Consider the following 20,444-nt stretch of genomic DNA (forward strand, 5'->3'; position numbering starts at 1 on the left):
TCAGAGGCATCAAGTGCCCGTTAAAAAAGAATAAGTGATCACAGCACTATGTGTATTTGCCCATGCATGTAAGAAAGAGAATAATGGAGAGAAAGAATATATATAAGGCAAGAGAATTTCAGTTTTAAGCTATCAAGAACTTATTGTAAAGAGCTAGCACATGCCTTGTGAGTGTTACATGCATTTACTCCAAGGCTATTGCTCTTTTGCAAACACAACATTTGTCACTGGCCAAGGCAAGTGATGTGAATCTCAGCTCACCAAAACTACTCACTGCAGTCAGGCACTCCAGTGAACCACAGGAAGAGTCAAAGACTCACCTCTGCTTCTGGAGAAAATGGATTCCTCAGCTACCTCCAGAGTCTCACTGACACCTGGACTAGTCATGGTGGCCCATCATTTCAGGACCAAAGTAGTTACTGAAGATTCTAATGGATAGAATTTGCCCAAGCAAAAGAACAGTGAAGACTAGATAACATGTGAGAACACCTCTGTCTCAGTTCCCATCTGGGATGTTTGGCCTGGTAAATTCATCATCAAGCAGCACTACCTCATCCACTTCTTTGGGGCTCTATCAAGCCTGGTAGAAGTGAGATCTTGATTGATGAACAACAGACATCCAGACTAGGCTTCTATATCCAGTAATTCAGTCACCATTGGCACTTACTGCTTCCTCTGCCAAAGGTACAGGGAGATCAGGGAGACTGCACAAGACATTCCAGAAGGGGCAAAGTGATCTTACATAGAGAGGGGAGACCATGCTGCTTTCTTTCCAAAAGTTGACAGGTACGAAAATCATTTAAAGATTCTGAACAATGCCCTGAAAATATCCTTTTATCAAGCCACAGAACACAAATATGATGTGATAACTCAATATACATGCATGGTTCTGTAACTGCATAAGACTTTCCTTGTGAATGTGCATGCAACCGCATATGAGTAATAATAAGGTTCTAGTTGCTAGAGCTGGAAAATACCAATTTAGATAAATGAGGTCATTCCCCTGTCAATAATAAGATATAGTCTCCCTCAGAGGATGTATCAGATATTAGACTAATACACTTAGCAGTATGCAGCCACCTTCCAAACGCAGAAACCATGAGAAACACTCCCATTTTAAGTTATACTTGCTATAAAGGATTCTTTGGATATCAATAGCATCTTTTTGCTAGGAAGTGGTTTCTTTACACCACACCAACATTTTAGACTTTTGATTGTACCTGATTTAGGTTTTCATGTTTCCGCCGGCACTCACTCAGTTTCACCTGAAGTTCGTTTTCTTGCTGGGACAGTTTGAGCTGATGTTCATCCCAAAGGACAATAGCTTGCTGGAAATATTTGTACAAGTCTTTGCAACCCTGTTCAATATGTTTAGCCAGATCCTCAAAGTCTCTCTAAAACAATCAAACGGATAGAACAAATTATCATTAAATTATTATTAGACTGATATCTGGGAGTAGAGATGCATGAGTAGTAGGGGGATAGCTGACTTGCCAAGGCTGCCTGGAGGAATCCTACAGGTACCTGATAAAGCAGAAAGTACAGCAAGAATCAGAGAACACCATCTTTTTTCATGTCACTACCATCCAATCTGTTCTTGCAACTGTGCTAATGGGAATTATATTACCATCAACAATATAATTTCTAGCATTACCACTTTCAATGACATATCATACGATTAGAAGATAGCACCACAATGCTGTTTGGGTGGGGGTGTTGGAGTGGGGTAGTAGTCCACTTTTCAGAAATTGGAAGCCCTGAGGTACCATGACAAAGAGCAAGGTATGAGAACCTGGAAAGATATTTAGAACACAGAGTGTGAAAGAACAACTGCACAGCCTCTGATTTTGGACTACTCTTTTTTCCTTTCCAGTCCTGTAAATTCAGTGAACATTTTTCTCACCACTGATAAAATCTAAAACAAAGTGCCAAAGTGGATGAACCTCACAGATGACTTTGCAGATTATGATATTTATAACTGATATCAGTATATGTACTATAATGCTTTATTAGTCGAAGACAATGGATGGAAAAATAGCTTTCTGACATCTAATAGTCATGTGTAAATACATCAAAATAAAACATATACATATGGCTAAAGCTCAGCTCATTTACCACTCAAAAAAATATTCATGTCCTCTTTTGTTGGTGGATAATACCGGAAACCCACCTCCTTTCCCATATAAATTAGCACAGAATTAGCACAAGTTAAAAACAATAGCTAGCGTAAACAAATAGAAGAGGCCAACAAAATAATAATATTTTGCACTTATACATCACGTTCCATCTTATGATCTCAAAGAACACGCAACAAGTCAGCGACAGAGTCAGGAATAAAAATTCACAGCTAGTACTTCAGCTAAAAGACCATCCATCCCCCACAAGAGTAGCAACCACAGAGTTAAGCTCTGCATGAGCCCTGAATTATTTAGCCATCTAGAACCTTGAGCAAAACAGGCCAGTTGTTTTCATATATAGTCATGGTAAAAGTAAAACCAGAAGTTATGAACTATCATTGAATCGCCTCAAGCGTCTCTATTTACAGGATAAGTAGTCGATATCATTGCACACTCTCTAACAGAGCATCAGTAGAATAATGAAATGAAATGTGAAAATTTAAACCAGCATAGACTGCAGGATAGATGTTGGATTTGACTATTCCCAGGATGCAATAAAAAGAATGGCCTTAGTAAACGTACATCCATCTGCTCCAGCTCCTGTTCAAACCGACGCTGCAGCCTTCCAACCATCTTGAAGAAGTCAGGATTCACAACCTTTTCAGCCTCTTTCTCTGTGCAAACTTTTAAACTCAACAGTTTATCCTAAAGGAAAGGAATATTACATTACTGACATGTACCTGGCATGCAGTGTTGTTGTAGCCGTGCTGGTCTCAGGATATTAGAAAGACAAGGTAGATGAGGTATTATCTTGTATTGGACCAACTTCTGTTGGTAAGAGAGACAAGCTTTCGAACTACACAGAGCTCTTTTTCAGGTCTGGACCAGAAGCTCACTGTAAGCTCAACACTTGTCTCTCTTACCAACACAAGGTGGTCCAATAAAAGATACTACCTCACCCACCTTATCTCTCTAATGTACCTGGCATCCCAGTTAACATATTGCATGGTTCAACAGAGTTTGTTTAACCTCAACATGCATTCTTTTCTTTTGAACTGATAGTTTCAGAAATAAATATCCAACTTCAGTATCTTTTCCTGAGGAAACTTTAAATGGAGGAAAAATTAAGCTGGGAATAGACAGTGGGTGTGCAAGGTGAGGAGTTGTGTACCCTTCCAACAGGAAGAGCACTAAGTCTTTGATGACATACTGTTTATAACAATCAGTAATAGTTTCAGAAAATGAATGCCTGTGATATTTGAGTCCTGTGATTGAATTGCAAATACTAGAAAACTGTAAATAATTAATGCTTTGTATTTACACATAGTCTTTGTCATCCAAAACTCTCAAATCCCTTTACAAATGTGGATTTAAGCCTCAAAACCCCCTTATGCCGCAGGTCAGTAGTATTATCCCCATTTTATATATGGAGAAATTGAGGTATAGAGGTTAAATGATTTTCCCAAGGCCACAGAGCGAACCATGGCTATGCTGGAGTCCTGACTCTCAATCTCCTAGCTTAAGTAGTGGACTCTCTTTGTAGGCCAAAAGCCTAATGGGGAGAAATTGTCTTGAGTAAATTGTACTCATTTTGCTTATTTTGCTTTATACTCCATTTTGCTAGCTTTGAATTAGTAAGAACAAATTGTAGCCTTGAATTAGTAAGAAGAAACTGCTCTGAGTTTATTCTTTGCTGATTGTGTTAATGATTGTTCTTAGAAGGACAAAAGTTTTATGGCTGTAATTATTGTCTTATTTACTGTTTGCTGTGTGAATGAAAAATGTATGGTATACTGATTAACTGAGAAGAGACAGCTGGGCCGGATGGTCAAAAGGGGAGTGGAGAGGTACAAACTTTATTATCAGAATCACCTGGATGACAGATTGATGACACTAAAGCACAGGCATACACCCAGGCACAAAATAAGTAGTTAAGCCAGAGCTATGAGATAAGAAACAGCTGCGGATCTTCCCGGTAACAACTCAAAATAATGCTAATTAAGAGCAACCCTGAATAAATCATGATTGACAGCTCCAGTGTGACACAGCAAGGGCCATAGACTTGTATGGGAACTTATTACTATAAAAGAAGGGTGTATTGCCATGGGACTTCGGGTTTGTTCTGCAGCAACATTGGAGCTTTGAATGTGTTTGACAGAGACCAAGCTCCCCTCCCTCCTGTGCAGTTTCAACTGGCCACTGGAACTGACCAAGCAACACTAAGGACTGGTAACTATAAGATCCAGCTGAAGAACCCATTTTTAAATTTTTTTCTTTTGGGGGTGAGGGAATGGAAGCATATGCTGATTTTTAATGCTTAAATTGTACTCTCAATAAATGCAGCTTATTGCCTTATCCCCTTTAAAAAGATTCTGTGTGCTTCTTATAAGCATAACATCTTCCCTCTACTAAATTAGTATTTGTTACTGCTATTCTACACGTTCCAAATACAAATACCATGTTATTGTGAAGTAAAGTACACAACATACTTTTGACTAACAGAATAAAAGAGAACTTCGTGAGTAATTTGGGTTGCCACGCTGAAATAGTGGGTCTCAAACCAGACGTTATACTGGATGATCCGCTGCTACCAAAATCCTTCATTGGGTCTCCAAATTCAGCAACTTTCATTCTCATGACACTGACCTTGCATAGCTGTACATTGGCCAAACATTCCTGGCAAACTCTCTCATACTGGATGCGAATGATCATCATATGCTGCACATTATGGGTGTCTTTAGAAAAGAAGGAAAGTAACTAAGAGTCCAGTGTGAAGACTTCACCATTTCACATTGTAACACATGTGAATATGACTGAACAGTTGTGTCTAACCTCACTTTACCCTACTGGCATACTTGACTCTCGTATATGGGCATTACCAGCCAACATCACTCGGCTGCCTCTACCCAAATCTTTTTGCCATTATGCTTAGTAATGGTGAACTGTTATTTTTATTACAGTCCAACACTGTTTGCGCTACTAAACAGGCTACAACTATCAAGACAGTTCCTGCCTGGAAAGTTTAGTCTAGAAGACACACATATAGAAAGACAAGGCATACTGCAAAACGTAGAGGAAAGAATCACTTCAGATCATTTTCCCCCCCTCATTCTAAAGAGAAAAAAAAAATGGAGAGACCAAGATCAGGGCAGCAGATGTATGTATAGACACATGGTACAGTTCAATCATGGCCTTAGAAAGAAAATGATTGCTTAAATCCCAATTCATTGTCATGAATTCCTCACTTACCTATATATTTGTTTAAAGCCACAAGAGATTCGTACCATTCATTTATCTCCGCTTTTGAATGTGTCGGAGGCAACAAATCACTACCAAAATAAGAAACAAGAGACACATACATTTCATACATAATCCATTCCAGTTCTCAATGGGTTAAAACTGTGAAGTAGTATAATAGCACTACTGTTTTTCCACATTCTGTTTGTTAGAAGACAGATTTTCAGCCAAATCAGCAAGGCAAAACCATAAAGATGGCTGCAATTTGTGCAAAAAAGCTGCCTTCTGGAAAACAGATGAATTGTTTTCTGTTTAGTTGCTATGTTAGTTTTAAAATGAAAAGGAATCATTATTTTAAAATTAGAATATTTTAATAGGTTATACACATAGCAACTTTTCTGGTTTAGAATGGAGGGTGTCCCAGATATATTGTATGAGATTTCCTTTGTCTCCTCTGCTGATTATTTACTATATATACTAAAATCTCACACCATACCCAAGAGAGGCACTCAAACTTTTCAGTCAGGCCAAGTTAGGGTTGTGGGATTTTTACCTTCCCATTCATCCTGACTTGCCACTATTTATATTGTACTTCCAGAGCCACTGATTTCTACTCTTTAGAGTTTTTACATCAGGCCTATTCAGAGAAATTTGCGGTCTGGTATATCATATTCGCTGGGTCTCCACCCCCTTCCATTTCACTTTTCATGGATGTTACAGACATTTTGGGGGGCCCTGAGCTCTAGCCCCGGGCCAATTGTCTCCCCTTTCTCTCCTTCTTATCATCCCTGTACATCACTACTTCCAGCTACTTGACATTGCTAATAATGAAACATTTAATGACACTTTCATTCAACACAATCTGTCCACTGAAAACCATGAGCATCACCTCACCAGTGAAAGATAAAAAGAAGTTTGGGGGCTCATTTAGTACTGTGTTGGTCCATTTTACAGTGTCAAATCAGGTGCATTGTTCACTATAGCAAGAAACACTATTTTTTCTGTCTCTCACTTCATACCAAAGAACTTGCAGAAGCTCCATTCTCCTTCTACTAAGTGAAATCTGGTCCTTTATCATGTTCTCCAAGTCTCTTTTTACAGATGTGGGTTCCTGTACCTCCTTCCTTGCCATAAATTCTCTGCAGGACACAAGTAACCATTTAAATAAAGGTATGTTTGGGACAATCTGTATCTTGACATCTAAAAGTTATTTTGAACCACATAGATTTAACCCCAGTCACTAAAAAGGAGTATAAATGCCAGCATAATTGCCAGAACACTGTTAACTTTACAAAGAGAACAGAATCAAAGATTATTCTGTAACAGAAACACAAATGGGGTCTGGTCATTTAGTTTCAATCCCACTAAAAATATAAATCTGTTGCAGAATTACAGACCTGAAACTGCGAACCACAAAGTCCTTCTGTATGATTTTCCAGTCCTTCAGCCTCTCTTGCCACTTGAACCATTGAGACAGCTCCCTCTTCAGGTCTGCCTCCATCAGATTAACAAACAACTTGGCTATTGCCCTCTGATTGGCTAGTAGGGCTTGGTTTATCATCTGTGTATTGGAAGATACAAAGAGGAATAAAGGGCAGCATAAAGCATACAAAAATTTGACAGCTATAGTTTTTTAATCCAGCGCAATGCACTGAACTAGAAGAGACTGTTAGAGAGACAGTGGGAAAATGGGGAGCATAAATGGGGAGTATTTTGTACAATAGAGAACACTCCTCCTGCACTGGGATGACGATATGTTTGAACAACAGCACTGAACAAATCAAGAAGTCACTGATTCAGACATAGCACAATAGCCATATGCAATTTGGGAGGGTTTTAGACTTTCTCTGAAGCACAAGGTATTAGACAGTGATGACCTTGTCTACAGTCAGGAAATCTCCCATAGCTGTAGAGCTGCAACAGTGGGAGATTTCCTGAAAACTGCCAGCTTAGGCACAGCCTTAGAGGCAGAATACTAGACATAATGGCCCAGCTGTATGATCCAGTGAGGTAAATGCTATAAATATAAAAATATGTTGAAAGAAAAGCCTTCACACAGTATGCCCAGCTGAATTACACGAGTGAGCAAACACTCTGATTTTGATCATATCGCTGTCAGCGCCTAGCTTGAGGGAACTGTACATATTAAAAATGAAGGATATTTTCTTTCCTTAATGGACAGTAAAAAGGTATGGAAAATGGACCTATATGTTTCAGAATGGAATGATTTGTTGAGTACTGGAAAATACTGATGTATGTCAGAGAGATAAGACAGCACCTGGATGGAGGGAACTGCAGCTGAAAAACGTTATGAGAAATGATGATTCAGCTCTTTTATCTTTTCATTGTTAAGAAGGTGATAAGTTTGAAAGAGAGGTAGAAGAGTGACTAACACTTCCCGACTGAAAGAGGAAGAAAATTAATCACTCCTTATAGTACACAGGAAGTATTCCATCTTGCTACTTTCAATATAGCCTCTGAGACAAATGAATGACTGCATATCAATATGAGAGATTTACCATGGCTTCAGTATGTATGAACCTGTGAACATCAGAGGGTAAGAGATAAGAAATATCCTCCAGAATCTTGGTATGTTTCTTCAGTAAATCTTTTATCTGGGAAATGAAAGGAAAGAGAAAAAAGAAAGAGCCCAAAAAATCAGTATTTCTTAAGACAAGAGATCTGAAATAAGACATAGATGTTTTGTTTCCTTAAAAAAAAAATTCAGCTGACTGAAATACATAGTCATAGCACAGATTTAAAGCTGGATGTATGACTTAAGACAAACTATTGTATTTTTCTTCTAAAATTTGACACCTTTAATAAATAAAGACATAATAAAAACATAGTTACTAAAATATTTGATACAACCATTACTAAAATCAACTGCTACTTAATATACCTCACCCTTTAGATTGGTGGTTCTCAACTGGGGTATGTGTACCCCTACAGGTACACAGAGGTCTTCCAGGGTGGGTACATCAACTCATCTAGACATTTGCCTAGTTTTACAAGAGGCTACATAAAAAGCACTAATGAAGTCAGTACAAACTAAAATGTCATACAATGACTTGTTTATACTGCGCTATATACTATACACGTAACTGGAAGTACAATATTTATATTCCAATTGATTTACTTTATAATTATATGGTAAAAATGAGAAAGTACGCAATTTTTTAGTAATAGTGTGCTGTGTCACTTCTGTATTTTTACGTCTGATTTTGTAAGCAAGTAGTTTTTAAGTGATGTGGACTTGGGGTACATAAGACAAATCAGACTTCTGAAAGGGGTACAGTAGTCTGGAAAGGTTGAGAGCCACTGCTGTAGATCACCATAGACAGGTTGCAAACGAAGTGAAACATTTGAATCAACTTCCTCTTAGATATTTACAGCCAAATCCAAGGCCCCGTTTAAACAACAGCACTAAGCACACAAGCCTCTTGCTGCTGTATATGTGTCGCTAAGGCACAGGACTGGAAGTCAGACAATCTGAGCTCTATTTCTGGCACTGTCACAACCTCCTGTGTGGCTTTGGACAACTCATCTAACTCTCTGACCCTCAATTTACCCATTTGTAAAATAGAAATATTATTCCTCATACATCACAGAGGCGTTGTGAGGAGATCCTTAAATAGGGATAAGAAAATAAGGCACTTATTTGTCCCATTAGTATAGCATCTGAGCACCTCAGAAGCTTTAATGTATTTATCCTCACAACCCACTCTGTGAGGTAGGGAAATACTAGTATCTTCACTTTACAGATAGACCTCAGGCCCAGAGAGAATAAGTGACTCGCTCAAGAGCGAACAGAAAGTCTTCTGCAAAGCAAGAAACTGAAACTAGACCTCCCAAACCCCTGGCTTGCACCCTACCCAATGAACCAATGAGTGTTTTCTCTCTAAACACTTATATCATACTTTTCATCTGTAAAAGATACTATTTTATCTTTTAAAAAAGCTTTGAAAAGATGGGCAATATCATTATCTCCATTTTACAGATGGGAAAATTGAGGCACAGAGAAGTTTCATGGCTCATATGTAAGGAGCTATATGCCTGATCCTGATACATGCAATGACTTTTTATTATGAACCGTATTGTATTTCATATTTTATTACAGTTTGTATGAAAGACTGGCAAAACAGAGTTGTATACTATCATATTATAACAAAGAATAGGTTAAGTGATAACCAAATATTGGAGCTTGAAGTAAAACTGTTCATTATCAATGCTACAGGAGATCAAATATACTTCAGAAAATGGGTACTCAAGGGCCAAGGATGATTTTGTTTGTTTACTTGTTTCCATCATGTTTACAATTATTCAGCGAATGACTCATTACAGCCAGGCGTCTTTCTTTTCCCAGGTTCCTCAAGAATAAGTTGAGAAAGATATAGCATGGGTGAAAGAAAAATAGCAGTCCTGATGAGTTGAGACGATTCTGTTGTGGACATTGGTTCACACTGTAATACTAGCATGTGTTTTTGTATGCAACCGTTTGCATATGTGCCTAAAGTGAAGCATTTTATAAATCCAAATAAATAAATGATAAGCAACCCTTCCTTCTAAAGAGGTTTTGGTTGCTTAAAAGGCTGGAAATGTTACAATGGTAGTCACAATGGATAATCAGATAGTACATAGAAGTTACTAGTGGTGGTGTTTGATTTGCATACTGACAAACACTTTAGGGTCTGATCATGGCTTTGCTCTAAAGCAACCAAGCAGCGGCAGAAGGAAGACTCAGACACCTCACATACACCTGCATGGCCTCTTCATGTGTCTGTTGCAGGTGCCGGGATGGAGGAGGGAGGAAGCAGAGGCTGTGAACATGGTACACATCTCTCCCCACCTGTGCAGGTAGGTAAAGAATGACAGGATAATCCAGTAAAGGAAGGCAGTAACCTGCTATTAGTCAGGGCCTGTAGCAGAATACAACCCATAGGGAGCAAGTTGCTTCCTGCTCCTTACCCAGGGTTAGGAACAAATTCTTAATCCAGCAATTAATTAATAACCATTCAAACTTTAGCTCACTTTCTCAGCTCGAGCCACTTCAAGCTTTATTAACGTTTCATCCATTTCTTTAATCCACTCTCTTCTATACAAGGACTCCTGGGAGATGGCATCCCATAACTCCTCAAAACTCTGCAAGAAGAAATGTAATGTCAGTCCCATTGGAAAACTAAAAATGAAAAAATATGACTGCAGCAGGAGGTAGAAATAGACATTATATATACACGTGGCAAGCAAAGAAAAAATGAGAGACAAGGGCTTGAGCTAGAGAACTAGATCGAATCAAATACACTCCCTTACTTTGATTGAAAAGGTTTCCAGATCAGTGTCACTCTCAATCTTTTTGAACAGAAGTTCAATGGCTCTATCAGATTCTGACAGTTTTGTCAAAAGCAATTTTCCAGACTCCAAAATGAACGGTTCCACTTCCTAAAACAGGCAGATATGTGAGTGAGATATTGGGTACTAGGCCTTGACCCTAATATAACAGTCCAGACTACCTAGAGTCTCACCCTCCCAATGCAGGCTAACTCCTGGTGTAACACAGCCACTGCTTCATTGTGACGGCCTCGTCTGCGCTCTGAGAGGCGTTCAATGATATTGCTGTTTGTCTTCTCAGGAACTGCCAAGGAAGAAAATAAAGATGATGCAGACTGGATGTGTTGCTGCAGAATGTCTAATGTAGACACCAATGCACTATCAACACTAAGATCTCTGGGCTTTGTGCAGCAGAAAAGATCCAAAGCCTTACAAAATAGAAAAGGGCACAGATTATAGCACCCTGCAATTATGCAGCACTTTTTATCCTATCATGCCAAAACACTTTGAATACATTTATTAAGTCTCACATTCCCTCTGTAAGGTAGGCGAATATTATCTCCATTTTCACAGATAGGGAAAATTATGCCAAAGAGATGTTAAGTGACTTGCCAAATAGTAAAGACACAGAATAGAACCCAGGAAATATTGACTCCCATTCCCCTGCTCCAGCCTCTAGAAAACTTTGTCTTTAATTTTCACACATGAACAAGTTATTGAGCGAAAAACTCAGAGGGAACCTTGTGATACAATATTAATTCAGTATCACATAATTATTTGGAGAATATATTTGCAGTGGAGAAAGGGCAGAGCCCCTTGGTATACACTGGAAAGATATGGATTTTAATAGGTGATGCACTAAGTGAGATATGGGAGCTCTACAATAAATATTTGCCCATTACATTTTTGCAAAACAGTGCTAAAATGCTTTTCCTATCACAGAAAGTCTACAAGGGTAAAGGTTAATCCATACTGTATTGTAAAGAATGGTTCTCTGAAAGCCAAATATTGATTTTTAGTGTTTGTTATTAAGCTTTGTTTCTGTAATGGACAAAAACACACCAGCTATTAAATTCACATCTGGTATAAACAGGTGAAACTCCACTGACATCAAAGGATTTTGGTCTGCTTATACTAGGGCTGAATTTGACTCCACATCTATTCATTCTAAGTAATCAAACAAGTACAAAAATACAATAAATGTTTCTGTGATTATTCCCTCCCTTCCATCTGGAGAATTCCTAAAAAATCATAAAAAATAACGTAAGATGAAGTAAGTAAAATTTACTAATGAAATCACTGAGGCCTCTGACTTCCCGGGCTGCAATCACATCTTCACTTTCTTGAGCTTTTCTAAATGTAATTTTCCTGAAATAGAAACAGAGATGAAAGCCTTGACCTATGCCATACGAGAAAAAGTAGGGATCTCCAAAAGGCATTGCTTCACATTTTGTAAATTAGCTTCATTTGTAAAAAATCTAAATGACCATAAGCATCATCATAATTGTAGTGAATTTGGAGGGGCTAGTGTTTCACAGAATGAATGTTACTATTTTCACAGATGAAGTGGGCCAAATTCTTTATCATAGCTCATTTGGTGAAAATAACCCAGAATATAATGGCATAATAGCAACAAATCCCAGAATTAAATACATACTAACTATAGAGGCAATCTGCAAAATATAAGGCAAGCTTTAGGCAAAAGTACTTGAAATACATTACAATACAAAAGTACATTTTTCTGCCCTCTGACTCTTCCAGTCAGTGGGGCACAATGTATTTCTCTATGTGGTTGTTCTCAGAATTACTAGAATACTAGAGGGACTCTACTATACTAATACTAGAATACTAGAGGGACTCTACAGCAAAATGAGACAAAAAGAAAACACTAGTTGGATAGACCGTTTGTGTCACTTCTAAAACTATAGTCTTCTCATGTTCTGCTATGAGAGCAATGACCAATTCTCAATTAGGACAGACCTGACTTTCCTCACAGATAACAAGATATTTGCCAGCAGGAACATCTCTCACATGTTTTACAAATGCATTGGAGACAGAAACTTTTCATGGGGGGTTTAAAATGTGTCAGTTCTGTTAACGCAGGTATCACCTTTGTATAACTTGGATTTCAATTTTACTTCCACTTCTGGTCATGGCTATGGTTACACACTGAACAGCATATTTGTTCTCGTTCAGTGATATTCCAGATACAATATTCTTACTTTACACGTTCAAAGACTATTTTATTCATTGCAAAGTCCACCTAGGATCTGCAAATCCAACTATGATTTCTCTCCCTCTTATATCTTGACTGTTAATAGAGATTCTGCAATTAGAACTTAGCAGACACTTTGTTGAGGATGCATGAAGCAGAACAGACTATTTTCATTCTTCCAAAGCTGATCTACACCTATGGTCTAACAGGAGTAGAATTTCGTTCGTAATTAATAGGTGCATCAGACTTAAAGGCATACAAGATGCTAATCTATTTAGCAAGGGACCCTTTTTACATAGTCACTTTTCTAAAAATAAATGCAATTTAAAGACCAATGAAAACTGTGCATAGTTCTAGACCATTTTAAACAAAAAAGAAGTACAATACCTTTTAAAAATGAAAACCATAATATGCAGCCCTCTACAAACACTGGCTAATTAATCCTCGCAAATCCATGTGCAGTAGGCCAATATTACCCCTCTTCATAGCTAGGAAAACTGAGTCACATGGAGGTTGAGTAATTTTCCCAATGCTACAGAGGGAGTTATTGCCAGAAGCACAATTAAAATTCAGGGAGTTCCTAGCTTCCAGTTCAATGCCCAAACCTCACTGCCCTTAGTCATAATACATATTGTTACCCCTTTTTGACCCAAGTAGCTAGGGCCAAAATTTGGTATCTAGTGGGTTGTTTTGGTTAGGAGGAGAAATGGATGTTGGAGTCAGGTCTTTCTTTGATGCAACCCTGTTTGTTTACAAAGAATGTACCAAGTCCTGTTTCCCTCAACACAGCAGGTGACAGTTTCTTTACTCACAGTTCCAAGCCCCTTTCCAGTTAGCACTTAGACCAAAAGTTATCTCTCTCGGCCTTTCTCAGGGCCACATTCCCAGTGCTTGCTCTGGCTGCATCTTTGGCTTTCTGCGGTTTCTCTCCCAGCTTCTCTGTTTCTTTTTTTCCCCTCTCACAAAGACAGAGACACACACTTCCACCAAACAATACCTAGTGTCAGCCCTCCACCCACATGTGCCTTTACTTTGGGTGGTGACATGTGCCTTTGTTCTGGGTGGAAGCTGCTATTGTTTCAGCTGGTTCCATAAAGGAGCTTAACTGTTTCTTACATTTATCAATAATGAAGGTTGGCTGTGATACCCACTAGTTTCAAAGAGGTTTAACCCAACCAGTAACCAGATATAATTATAAATGTATACTTCCAATCTATACCTGTACAACACTGGGTTTTCAGTGAAGTCATCATTGGGCATTCCCTCAACCCATTTCTGCTGGCGATGAGATAACAATCCTTTACCAGCACACATTTCCAAGTCCCTAACCACAGGAATCCTTCCACTGTTCATAGGAAACTTGTGTTGCTCTGCCTTGTTTCTCACTTCCTTCAGAGAGCGTACTAACTGCACCTTCATAGAAACATAATCAAGGTGTTAAAATTCTCAGTAATCCACTGAAGGCAGAGAAGATCAAAGAAGCTGCACTGAAAACAATGGGGTAAAAGTGGCTGAATAGGAGATAAAGTAATAAACAATTCTTTGCACTTACATAACATCTTTCATCCAAGGTTCTTTACAAAATGAGCAAGAACATCCCCCTTTTAACAGATGGGGAAACCGAGGCAAAGAAAGGTTATATGACTTGCGTAAGGTCACACAGCAAGTCAGTGGCAGAGTCAGGAACAGAAATTACGTAACCCTGACTTCAAGTCCCATGCTCCAACCGCTAAGCCATGCTGATTTTCCTTTTAAAAAGTAAACGAGCTGTGTACACTAGCCAAATCCTTCTGAGTCTGGCAAACTAAACCTCTGAATTTAGCCATCATTGCCATGTCATTAACATAGCAAATTTTGGCTTGGCAAATACATTCTGAGGTTCAAAAGACACATAGTAGGATCTTAAAGGGTTTGATGGAGAGGGCACCCTGACAATATTAAAATTATTTTCTGCTAAAACAAACCAAAAATCCAAAAGGTTCAAATTCATCTCTGGTCTAACTACTGAATTCACAACAGCAGGAACAAAACAGTAAATTTGGCTTAGACTCTGATGTTCCTGTACCTCATCGTCGAAGATCTGCCTGTAGATTTTCCCACTGGGGACAACACGTACTGCTCCCACCAGCACCATATTGCAAAGTCCTCAATTCTTGGCTTGTTTGCAGAACAATTTCCTTGTACCAACTTGGGGGAGAGGGCACAAGAGAGAGGGAGGCATGAGAATTAAATCTTTAAAGGACACCATCAACTTTAGAATTAGACATCGATCTGAAAATTTTGCACCTCTATATCATTATAAATATACACTACAATTATTATAACTTAAAGATGTAAAAACATTGGTGGTTTCTTTACTTTGTGCATTTGACAGGACTGCCCTGGGTGGGGTGGGGACTTGCCTACCATCTAGCTATTCTGCAACACCCCACAACAGTTATTCCAGCAGGCAAGCAAATTGGGGTAACTTTCATGGTTCTCTAATCTGTGCCAGGCATCAAGGCAATCCCAGGCAGCCCCCAGGATAGGAAAAGCACCTTGTCCTCATTGCCTCTTCCAGTCCCTAAATTTAAGCCCAGCATTGGCACAGGGATGGATTTGGGTTTCTGGTTGTAGGCAGTTTTGTCTCTGAAAGACCCTTAATAAACAGGGGAACAGAAAAGCTTATACATTTTAAATTCTTTTTTAAAAACTCAAGACAAACTATTAAAAGCCCACTAAGATACAGACATATTTTGAAGTCAGTGAAATTAAAAAAAAATTGAGTTGCCATCACCCCGCTGCAGAGAAATATTGTTGCTTACTGAAAGCTTTAAAAAAAAATAATTACATAGGCCCTGATCCTGCAAGATCACTTCATGAGAGTGGATCCCTGTGCCTGCTGCACAGTCTCACTGAAATGATTGGGATCCACACAGGCACAAGGATCTGCAAGATCAGGGCTGTAAGAGAAAAGTTATGCAAAGCTTCTACCCACAGAAACTCAAAAAACAATGATGATGACCATCCAAAAAGCTATTAATGAAGACCACAGCTGTGATTTGGCAGTGTGTTTCTGCCATAACCTACGAAGAGTCCTGTGGCACCTTATAGACTAACAGACGTATTGGAGCATAAGCTTTCGTGGGTGAATGCCCACTTCGTCGGATGTATTCACCCACAACAGCTCGTGCTCCAATACGTCTGTTAGTCTGTAAGGTGCCACAGGACTCTGCCGCTTTTACAGATCCAGACTAACACGGCTACCCCTCTGATACGTGATTCCATAACCTAGATTCTGGACAGCAGAGCCTGGCCCCTGAGCCCCGAGCAAGGCACCTCCCGCCTCGGCTCTTGCACCTTGGCTGAGAAGTTTTTCAGGTCAGGCTTGACCAAGCCCTGGCTGGGATCATAGAATCATAGAATATCAGAGTTGGAAGGGACCTCAGGAGGTCATCTACTCCAACCCCCTGCTCAAAGCAGGACCAATCCCCCATTTTTTCCCCAGATCCCTAAATGGCCCCCTCAAGGATTGAACTCACAACCCTGGGTTTAGCAGGCCAATGCTCAAACCACTGAGCTATCCCTCCCCCCCAAAGTGAGATTTTTTTTGTTTTCATGTGAGACAAGTCTGTCCCTAGGATTTAGTTGCGGATCGGTCCTGCTCTGAGCAGGGGGTTGGACGAGATGACCTCCTGAGGTCCCTTCCAACCCTGATACTCTGGTTCTATGAAATGGGGGGAGGCCGCTAGCGCTCGCGTGAAATGAACGGGGCGCGTGGATCAGAGCAATGAGAAGCAGCGAGGTTCCGATGCGGTGAGATGGCGACGGGGAGGGAATTCTACCAACCCCCCCGGCAGGACCAGAGCGGGGCGCAGGCTACCGGTTCGCCCCAGCAGAGATAGGGGGTCACTCTCCCCAGCACCCCTGCCCACAGCAGGACGGGGGCGGTTAATCTCTCAAGCGCCCTACTACCTGAACAGCCTCGCAGCGCGGCTTCCCGGCTAGGCCCAGAGTCTCCTAGTCGCCATGGTAACCCCAGGCGCCGGAGACAGAGAGAGCGCGAGAGCTCATCTTCCCGCGAGAACCTGTCAACTCCGGCACGCCTTCTCCGAGCGGCTGCCTGTTGCCAGGGCAACGCAGGGAGGCGGGCCGAGGCTTGCGTCATCCCTCTGGGGCCTGCTGCACGGGGGCCCTGCCTCCCGCCCCCCGCCCCGCTGATGCCATTTGCTGGTTGCTCAGCGGCCTCCGGGGAGGGCGGTGCTGGTCTCAGTGCCAGCGGACCGGTGTTACCTGTGGCACCAGCGGGTCCCAGCAGAGGCCCAGAAGCGAGTGATCCACTGAGTCTGAACCACAGTTACGCCGCATGGACTCCGTGAATCTGGCTCTGAGTCACAGACGTGAAGCAAAACAGAACAAGGAGGACTTGTGGCACCTTCGAGACTAACACATTTACCTGAGCATAAGCTTCTGGGGGTTAAAACCCACTTCATCCGATGCGTGCGGTGGAAAATACGGTGGGAAGATATATATACGCCGAGAACATGAAAAAATGGGTGTTGCCATACCAACTAGAACAAGCCTAATAGTAATAATAGGTGAGTTGTTATCAGCGGGAGAAAAAAAACCTTTGGCAGTCATAATCAGGGTGGTCCATTTTCAACAGTTGACAAGAAGGTGTGAGTAACAGCAGGGGGGAAAATAAGCACGGGGAAATAGTTTTTCGTTGTGTAATGACCCATCCACTCCCAGTCTTTATTCAAGCCTAAGTTAATGGTGCCCAGTTTGCAAATGAATTCCAACTCAGCAGTCTCTCGTTGGAGTCTGTTTTTGAAGTTTTTGTTGTTGTAGTATTGCGACTTAGGTCTGTAATCGAGTAACCAGGGAGATTGAAGTGTTCTCCGACTGGTTTTTTAATGTTATAATTCTTGACGTCTGATTTGTGTCCATTTATTCTTTTACATAGAGACCGTGCGGTTTGGCCAGTGTACATGACAGAGGGGCATTGCTGGCACATGATGGCATATATCACATTGGTAGATGTGCAGGTGAACGAGCATCTGATAGTGTCAAGAATTATAACATTCAGATTCACACGGCTACCACTCTGATACGTGAAGCAATTTGGTAGAAGCTTGTACTGCTGCCACCTCTGTAAGTACTTGTGTGAATAGGAAGGAGTCTGCAGTTTTCAAGGCTGCCACGGCAGCAGCTTCCACCAGTATGAAATTCACTTATAAAAAGTTCTGCTTGTTGAGAAAAAAATGAGCAGATTTTTTTTGCCATTCACAGTCTGCATAAAACTTTTGCTAGACTAATAAATAATGACAGTAGTTACCTAGCACTTTACAGTGACTATTATTATTCCCATTTTGTTGTGGGAAAACTGAGGCGCAGTGAAAAATGTCAGAGCCAGGAGTAAAATTTAGAAGTATTTTAATTTATATTTTATTGAAAAATATCTATTCCCTCCCACTGCTAACTAAGGGGAGGCAGAAAACAGAAAAGTAAAGGAATGGGCAGAGAGAAAGGAGAAGGAAATGGGGCAGGGAGAGGAAAGAAGAGCGACATCTTGGTTTCCATTCACTAGGAATTAATCACAGGTTTCAAAAAATTAGACCAAATCTTTTCAAACTTGTCCGAGGTCCCTCTTCTCCAAAACATTATCTTTTTTTTGGTTCCAAGTCCACATATTACTGTGCCAAGCTTCTATCCCCAGAAGCAATTTGCTTTTCTATCTAAGCAATAAGCTGTTTGGCTGTGATGATTGATCTAGAAAACCAAACTTCCTGTGAGTTAGTGGCTACATGTCCAAAAATTACCTCCCAGTGGAGACAGAAGCAGCATTTTCTATTTTTGCTAATCTTTTTTCTTCTCTTTTGTTTGTGTTTATCTTGTTTTGTGTTTAAAGAAACTGGATCAGACGTTAACAATAACAGCAGCTCTAGCCCCTCTGAACTAAGGTTTGCTCTTTTCTCCAAAAAATGGCAGTTATTATGATTATTAATATCATCTAAAAGACTATCAAAGAGAAGGTTTTCCTTATAAAAACCCCAGCTAAAGGGAAAGGGAGGAAGGGAAATTCGTTAAATGAAAGCTTTAATAAATGCATTACATTTTAAATGCTTCAACTGATTTCCCTTTTTACTGTATCTTTAATAAAAGATAATAACAATTTTTAATGGCATTGGTTGCCATGGGGCTAAACAGGCCAAGGGCTCTGTATTCAAAAACCCCAAACCATGTTCAACTGTTTAGTGCTTGTACAGTGACAGTGTCCTGTTAACACCCTTGGCCCTCTGGGCCCATTTATTCCTTTGAAATTAACTCACCACATCCAAGCCAATGGATAATGGGGCTGCTCAAAAGCCAGCACTCACTGGTAACCCATACAGGCTGGTTAACTGAGCAGCATTCGTTGGACAGGACTGGATCCACCAACACTGCCAGTGGATCTAATGCTGCAATAGAAGGGATCAGCTGCTAGGAAACACCCTTCTTTGGCTAGCTCCAATTTGCATCTAAAAATCTGTAAAGGCCACATCATATGCAGCTCTACAACTGTCCCTGACACATCCCCTGAAAATACTGCCCTGTGCCCAGAGTACTCCAGAAGGCAAAATAAATCATAGTCCAATGCTTTTTCAGCAACAACAATGGAAGCAGCTACCACCAGTTCTTCAACATTTTTAGGCAACTTGATTCAGATCATGCAGTCTGATATTATAGATATATCTGGACAATGTCCTGTTCTTTTAAAGAAAGAAACCTGCTTGATATAAACTGAATGCCAAGGGGAGGTGTTTACTCTCTGATTAGCAGGTGCCAGACCCCACACATCTACTAATGACTGCAGGGTTTGGAGCCAGGACTGTACAGTAAAAAGTTGGGGATAAAAAATTAAAAAATGGCTATAAAGCATTCCATTTCCTTTCTGCGATGCATGTGATTTCAGGGAACAATCCCTGAGGCAATTCTAAGGTAATCTCCATGAAATTTTCCATAGTAATTTAAACCTTCAAAAGGTGGGCAAGAGAAACATGGAGAGAGTATTCTGTCTTACTAAAGATTCTGGACCGTGCAGATTTGGATCACACAAATGATCAAAAATCAAAAGATTGAAACGTTTTAGGGGCAGGGGTTAGTTCTTAAACACAAATTGCTCTTTTTCTCCAGAGTGAACCCAGCTTCAGGAAAACCTGTTGGTTACTGACATTTCCCTGAAGAAAGGGTTATGAAATCTATAGTTTACAGAGGAAAGAAAGGGAGATATGGAATGTCTAGAAATCCTTACTCATGCAAGTAGTCCTAATGCAAGCTGTTCCACTGACTTGACTAGGGCTACTTACAAGGAATTGCACAATCAAGCTGGAGATTTAGACTGTCACTGCCATATAATTACATTCACAAATGGTGGGTTTCTGCCACATGCTAGACGAATGCAAAGAAAGCTACAAATCCAGCTCAGAGCCTGGGATTTTTGGGTATTAGATTTTCCCCAAAAATTATTTGTAAATATACAGACCAACTCAGACAATGGGGACAGCAAAATAAAAGTGCTTTTTACA

At 40.2% G+C, this 20,444-nt stretch overlaps 1 protein-coding gene and 1 long non-coding RNA gene across 3 annotated transcripts in view; one reads left to right on the plus strand and one right to left on the minus strand.

The window, feature by feature from the left end:
- Positions 1–16,945, minus strand: part of CCDC180 (coiled-coil domain containing 180) — a 40,569-nt gene extending 23,624 nt beyond the window's left edge. For both annotated transcript variants that reach the window (XM_073314009.1, XM_073314010.1), the window contains exons 1-14: positions 16,852–16,945; positions 14,963–15,084; positions 14,117–14,310; positions 11,971–12,050; positions 10,877–10,986; positions 10,665–10,793; positions 10,386–10,496; positions 7,874–7,969; positions 6,752–6,915; positions 6,374–6,493; positions 5,367–5,446; positions 4,764–4,852; positions 2,700–2,822; positions 1,221–1,394 (exon numbers count right to left, since the gene is read on the minus strand). In XM_073314009.1, the coding sequence (XP_073170110.1) occupies positions 1,221–1,394; positions 2,700–2,822; positions 4,764–4,852; positions 5,367–5,446; positions 6,374–6,493; positions 6,752–6,915; positions 7,874–7,969; positions 10,386–10,496; positions 10,665–10,793; positions 10,877–10,986; positions 11,971–12,050; positions 14,117–14,310; positions 14,963–15,031 (1,539 nt within the window). In that variant the 5' untranslated portion in view covers positions 15,032–15,084; positions 16,852–16,945. The remainder of the gene's footprint in view (positions 1–1,220; positions 1,395–2,699; positions 2,823–4,763; positions 4,853–5,366; positions 5,447–6,373; positions 6,494–6,751; positions 6,916–7,873; positions 7,970–10,385; positions 10,497–10,664; positions 10,794–10,876; positions 10,987–11,970; positions 12,051–14,116; positions 14,311–14,962; positions 15,085–16,851) is intronic.
- On the plus strand, positions 16,871–19,007 carry LOC140899125 (uncharacterized). The gene is made up of 2 exons (XR_012155222.1): positions 16,871–17,474; positions 17,843–19,007. It is a non-coding gene; the product is annotated as an uncharacterized lncRNA (long non-coding RNA).
- Positions 19,008–20,444: the final 1,437 nt, after the last annotated feature.

This window comes from Lepidochelys kempii, chromosome 16 (genome assembly GCF_965140265.1).
Source record: "Lepidochelys kempii isolate rLepKem1 chromosome 16, rLepKem1.hap2, whole genome shotgun sequence".
Classification (NCBI taxonomy): domain Eukaryota; kingdom Metazoa; phylum Chordata; order Testudines; family Cheloniidae; genus Lepidochelys; species Lepidochelys kempii.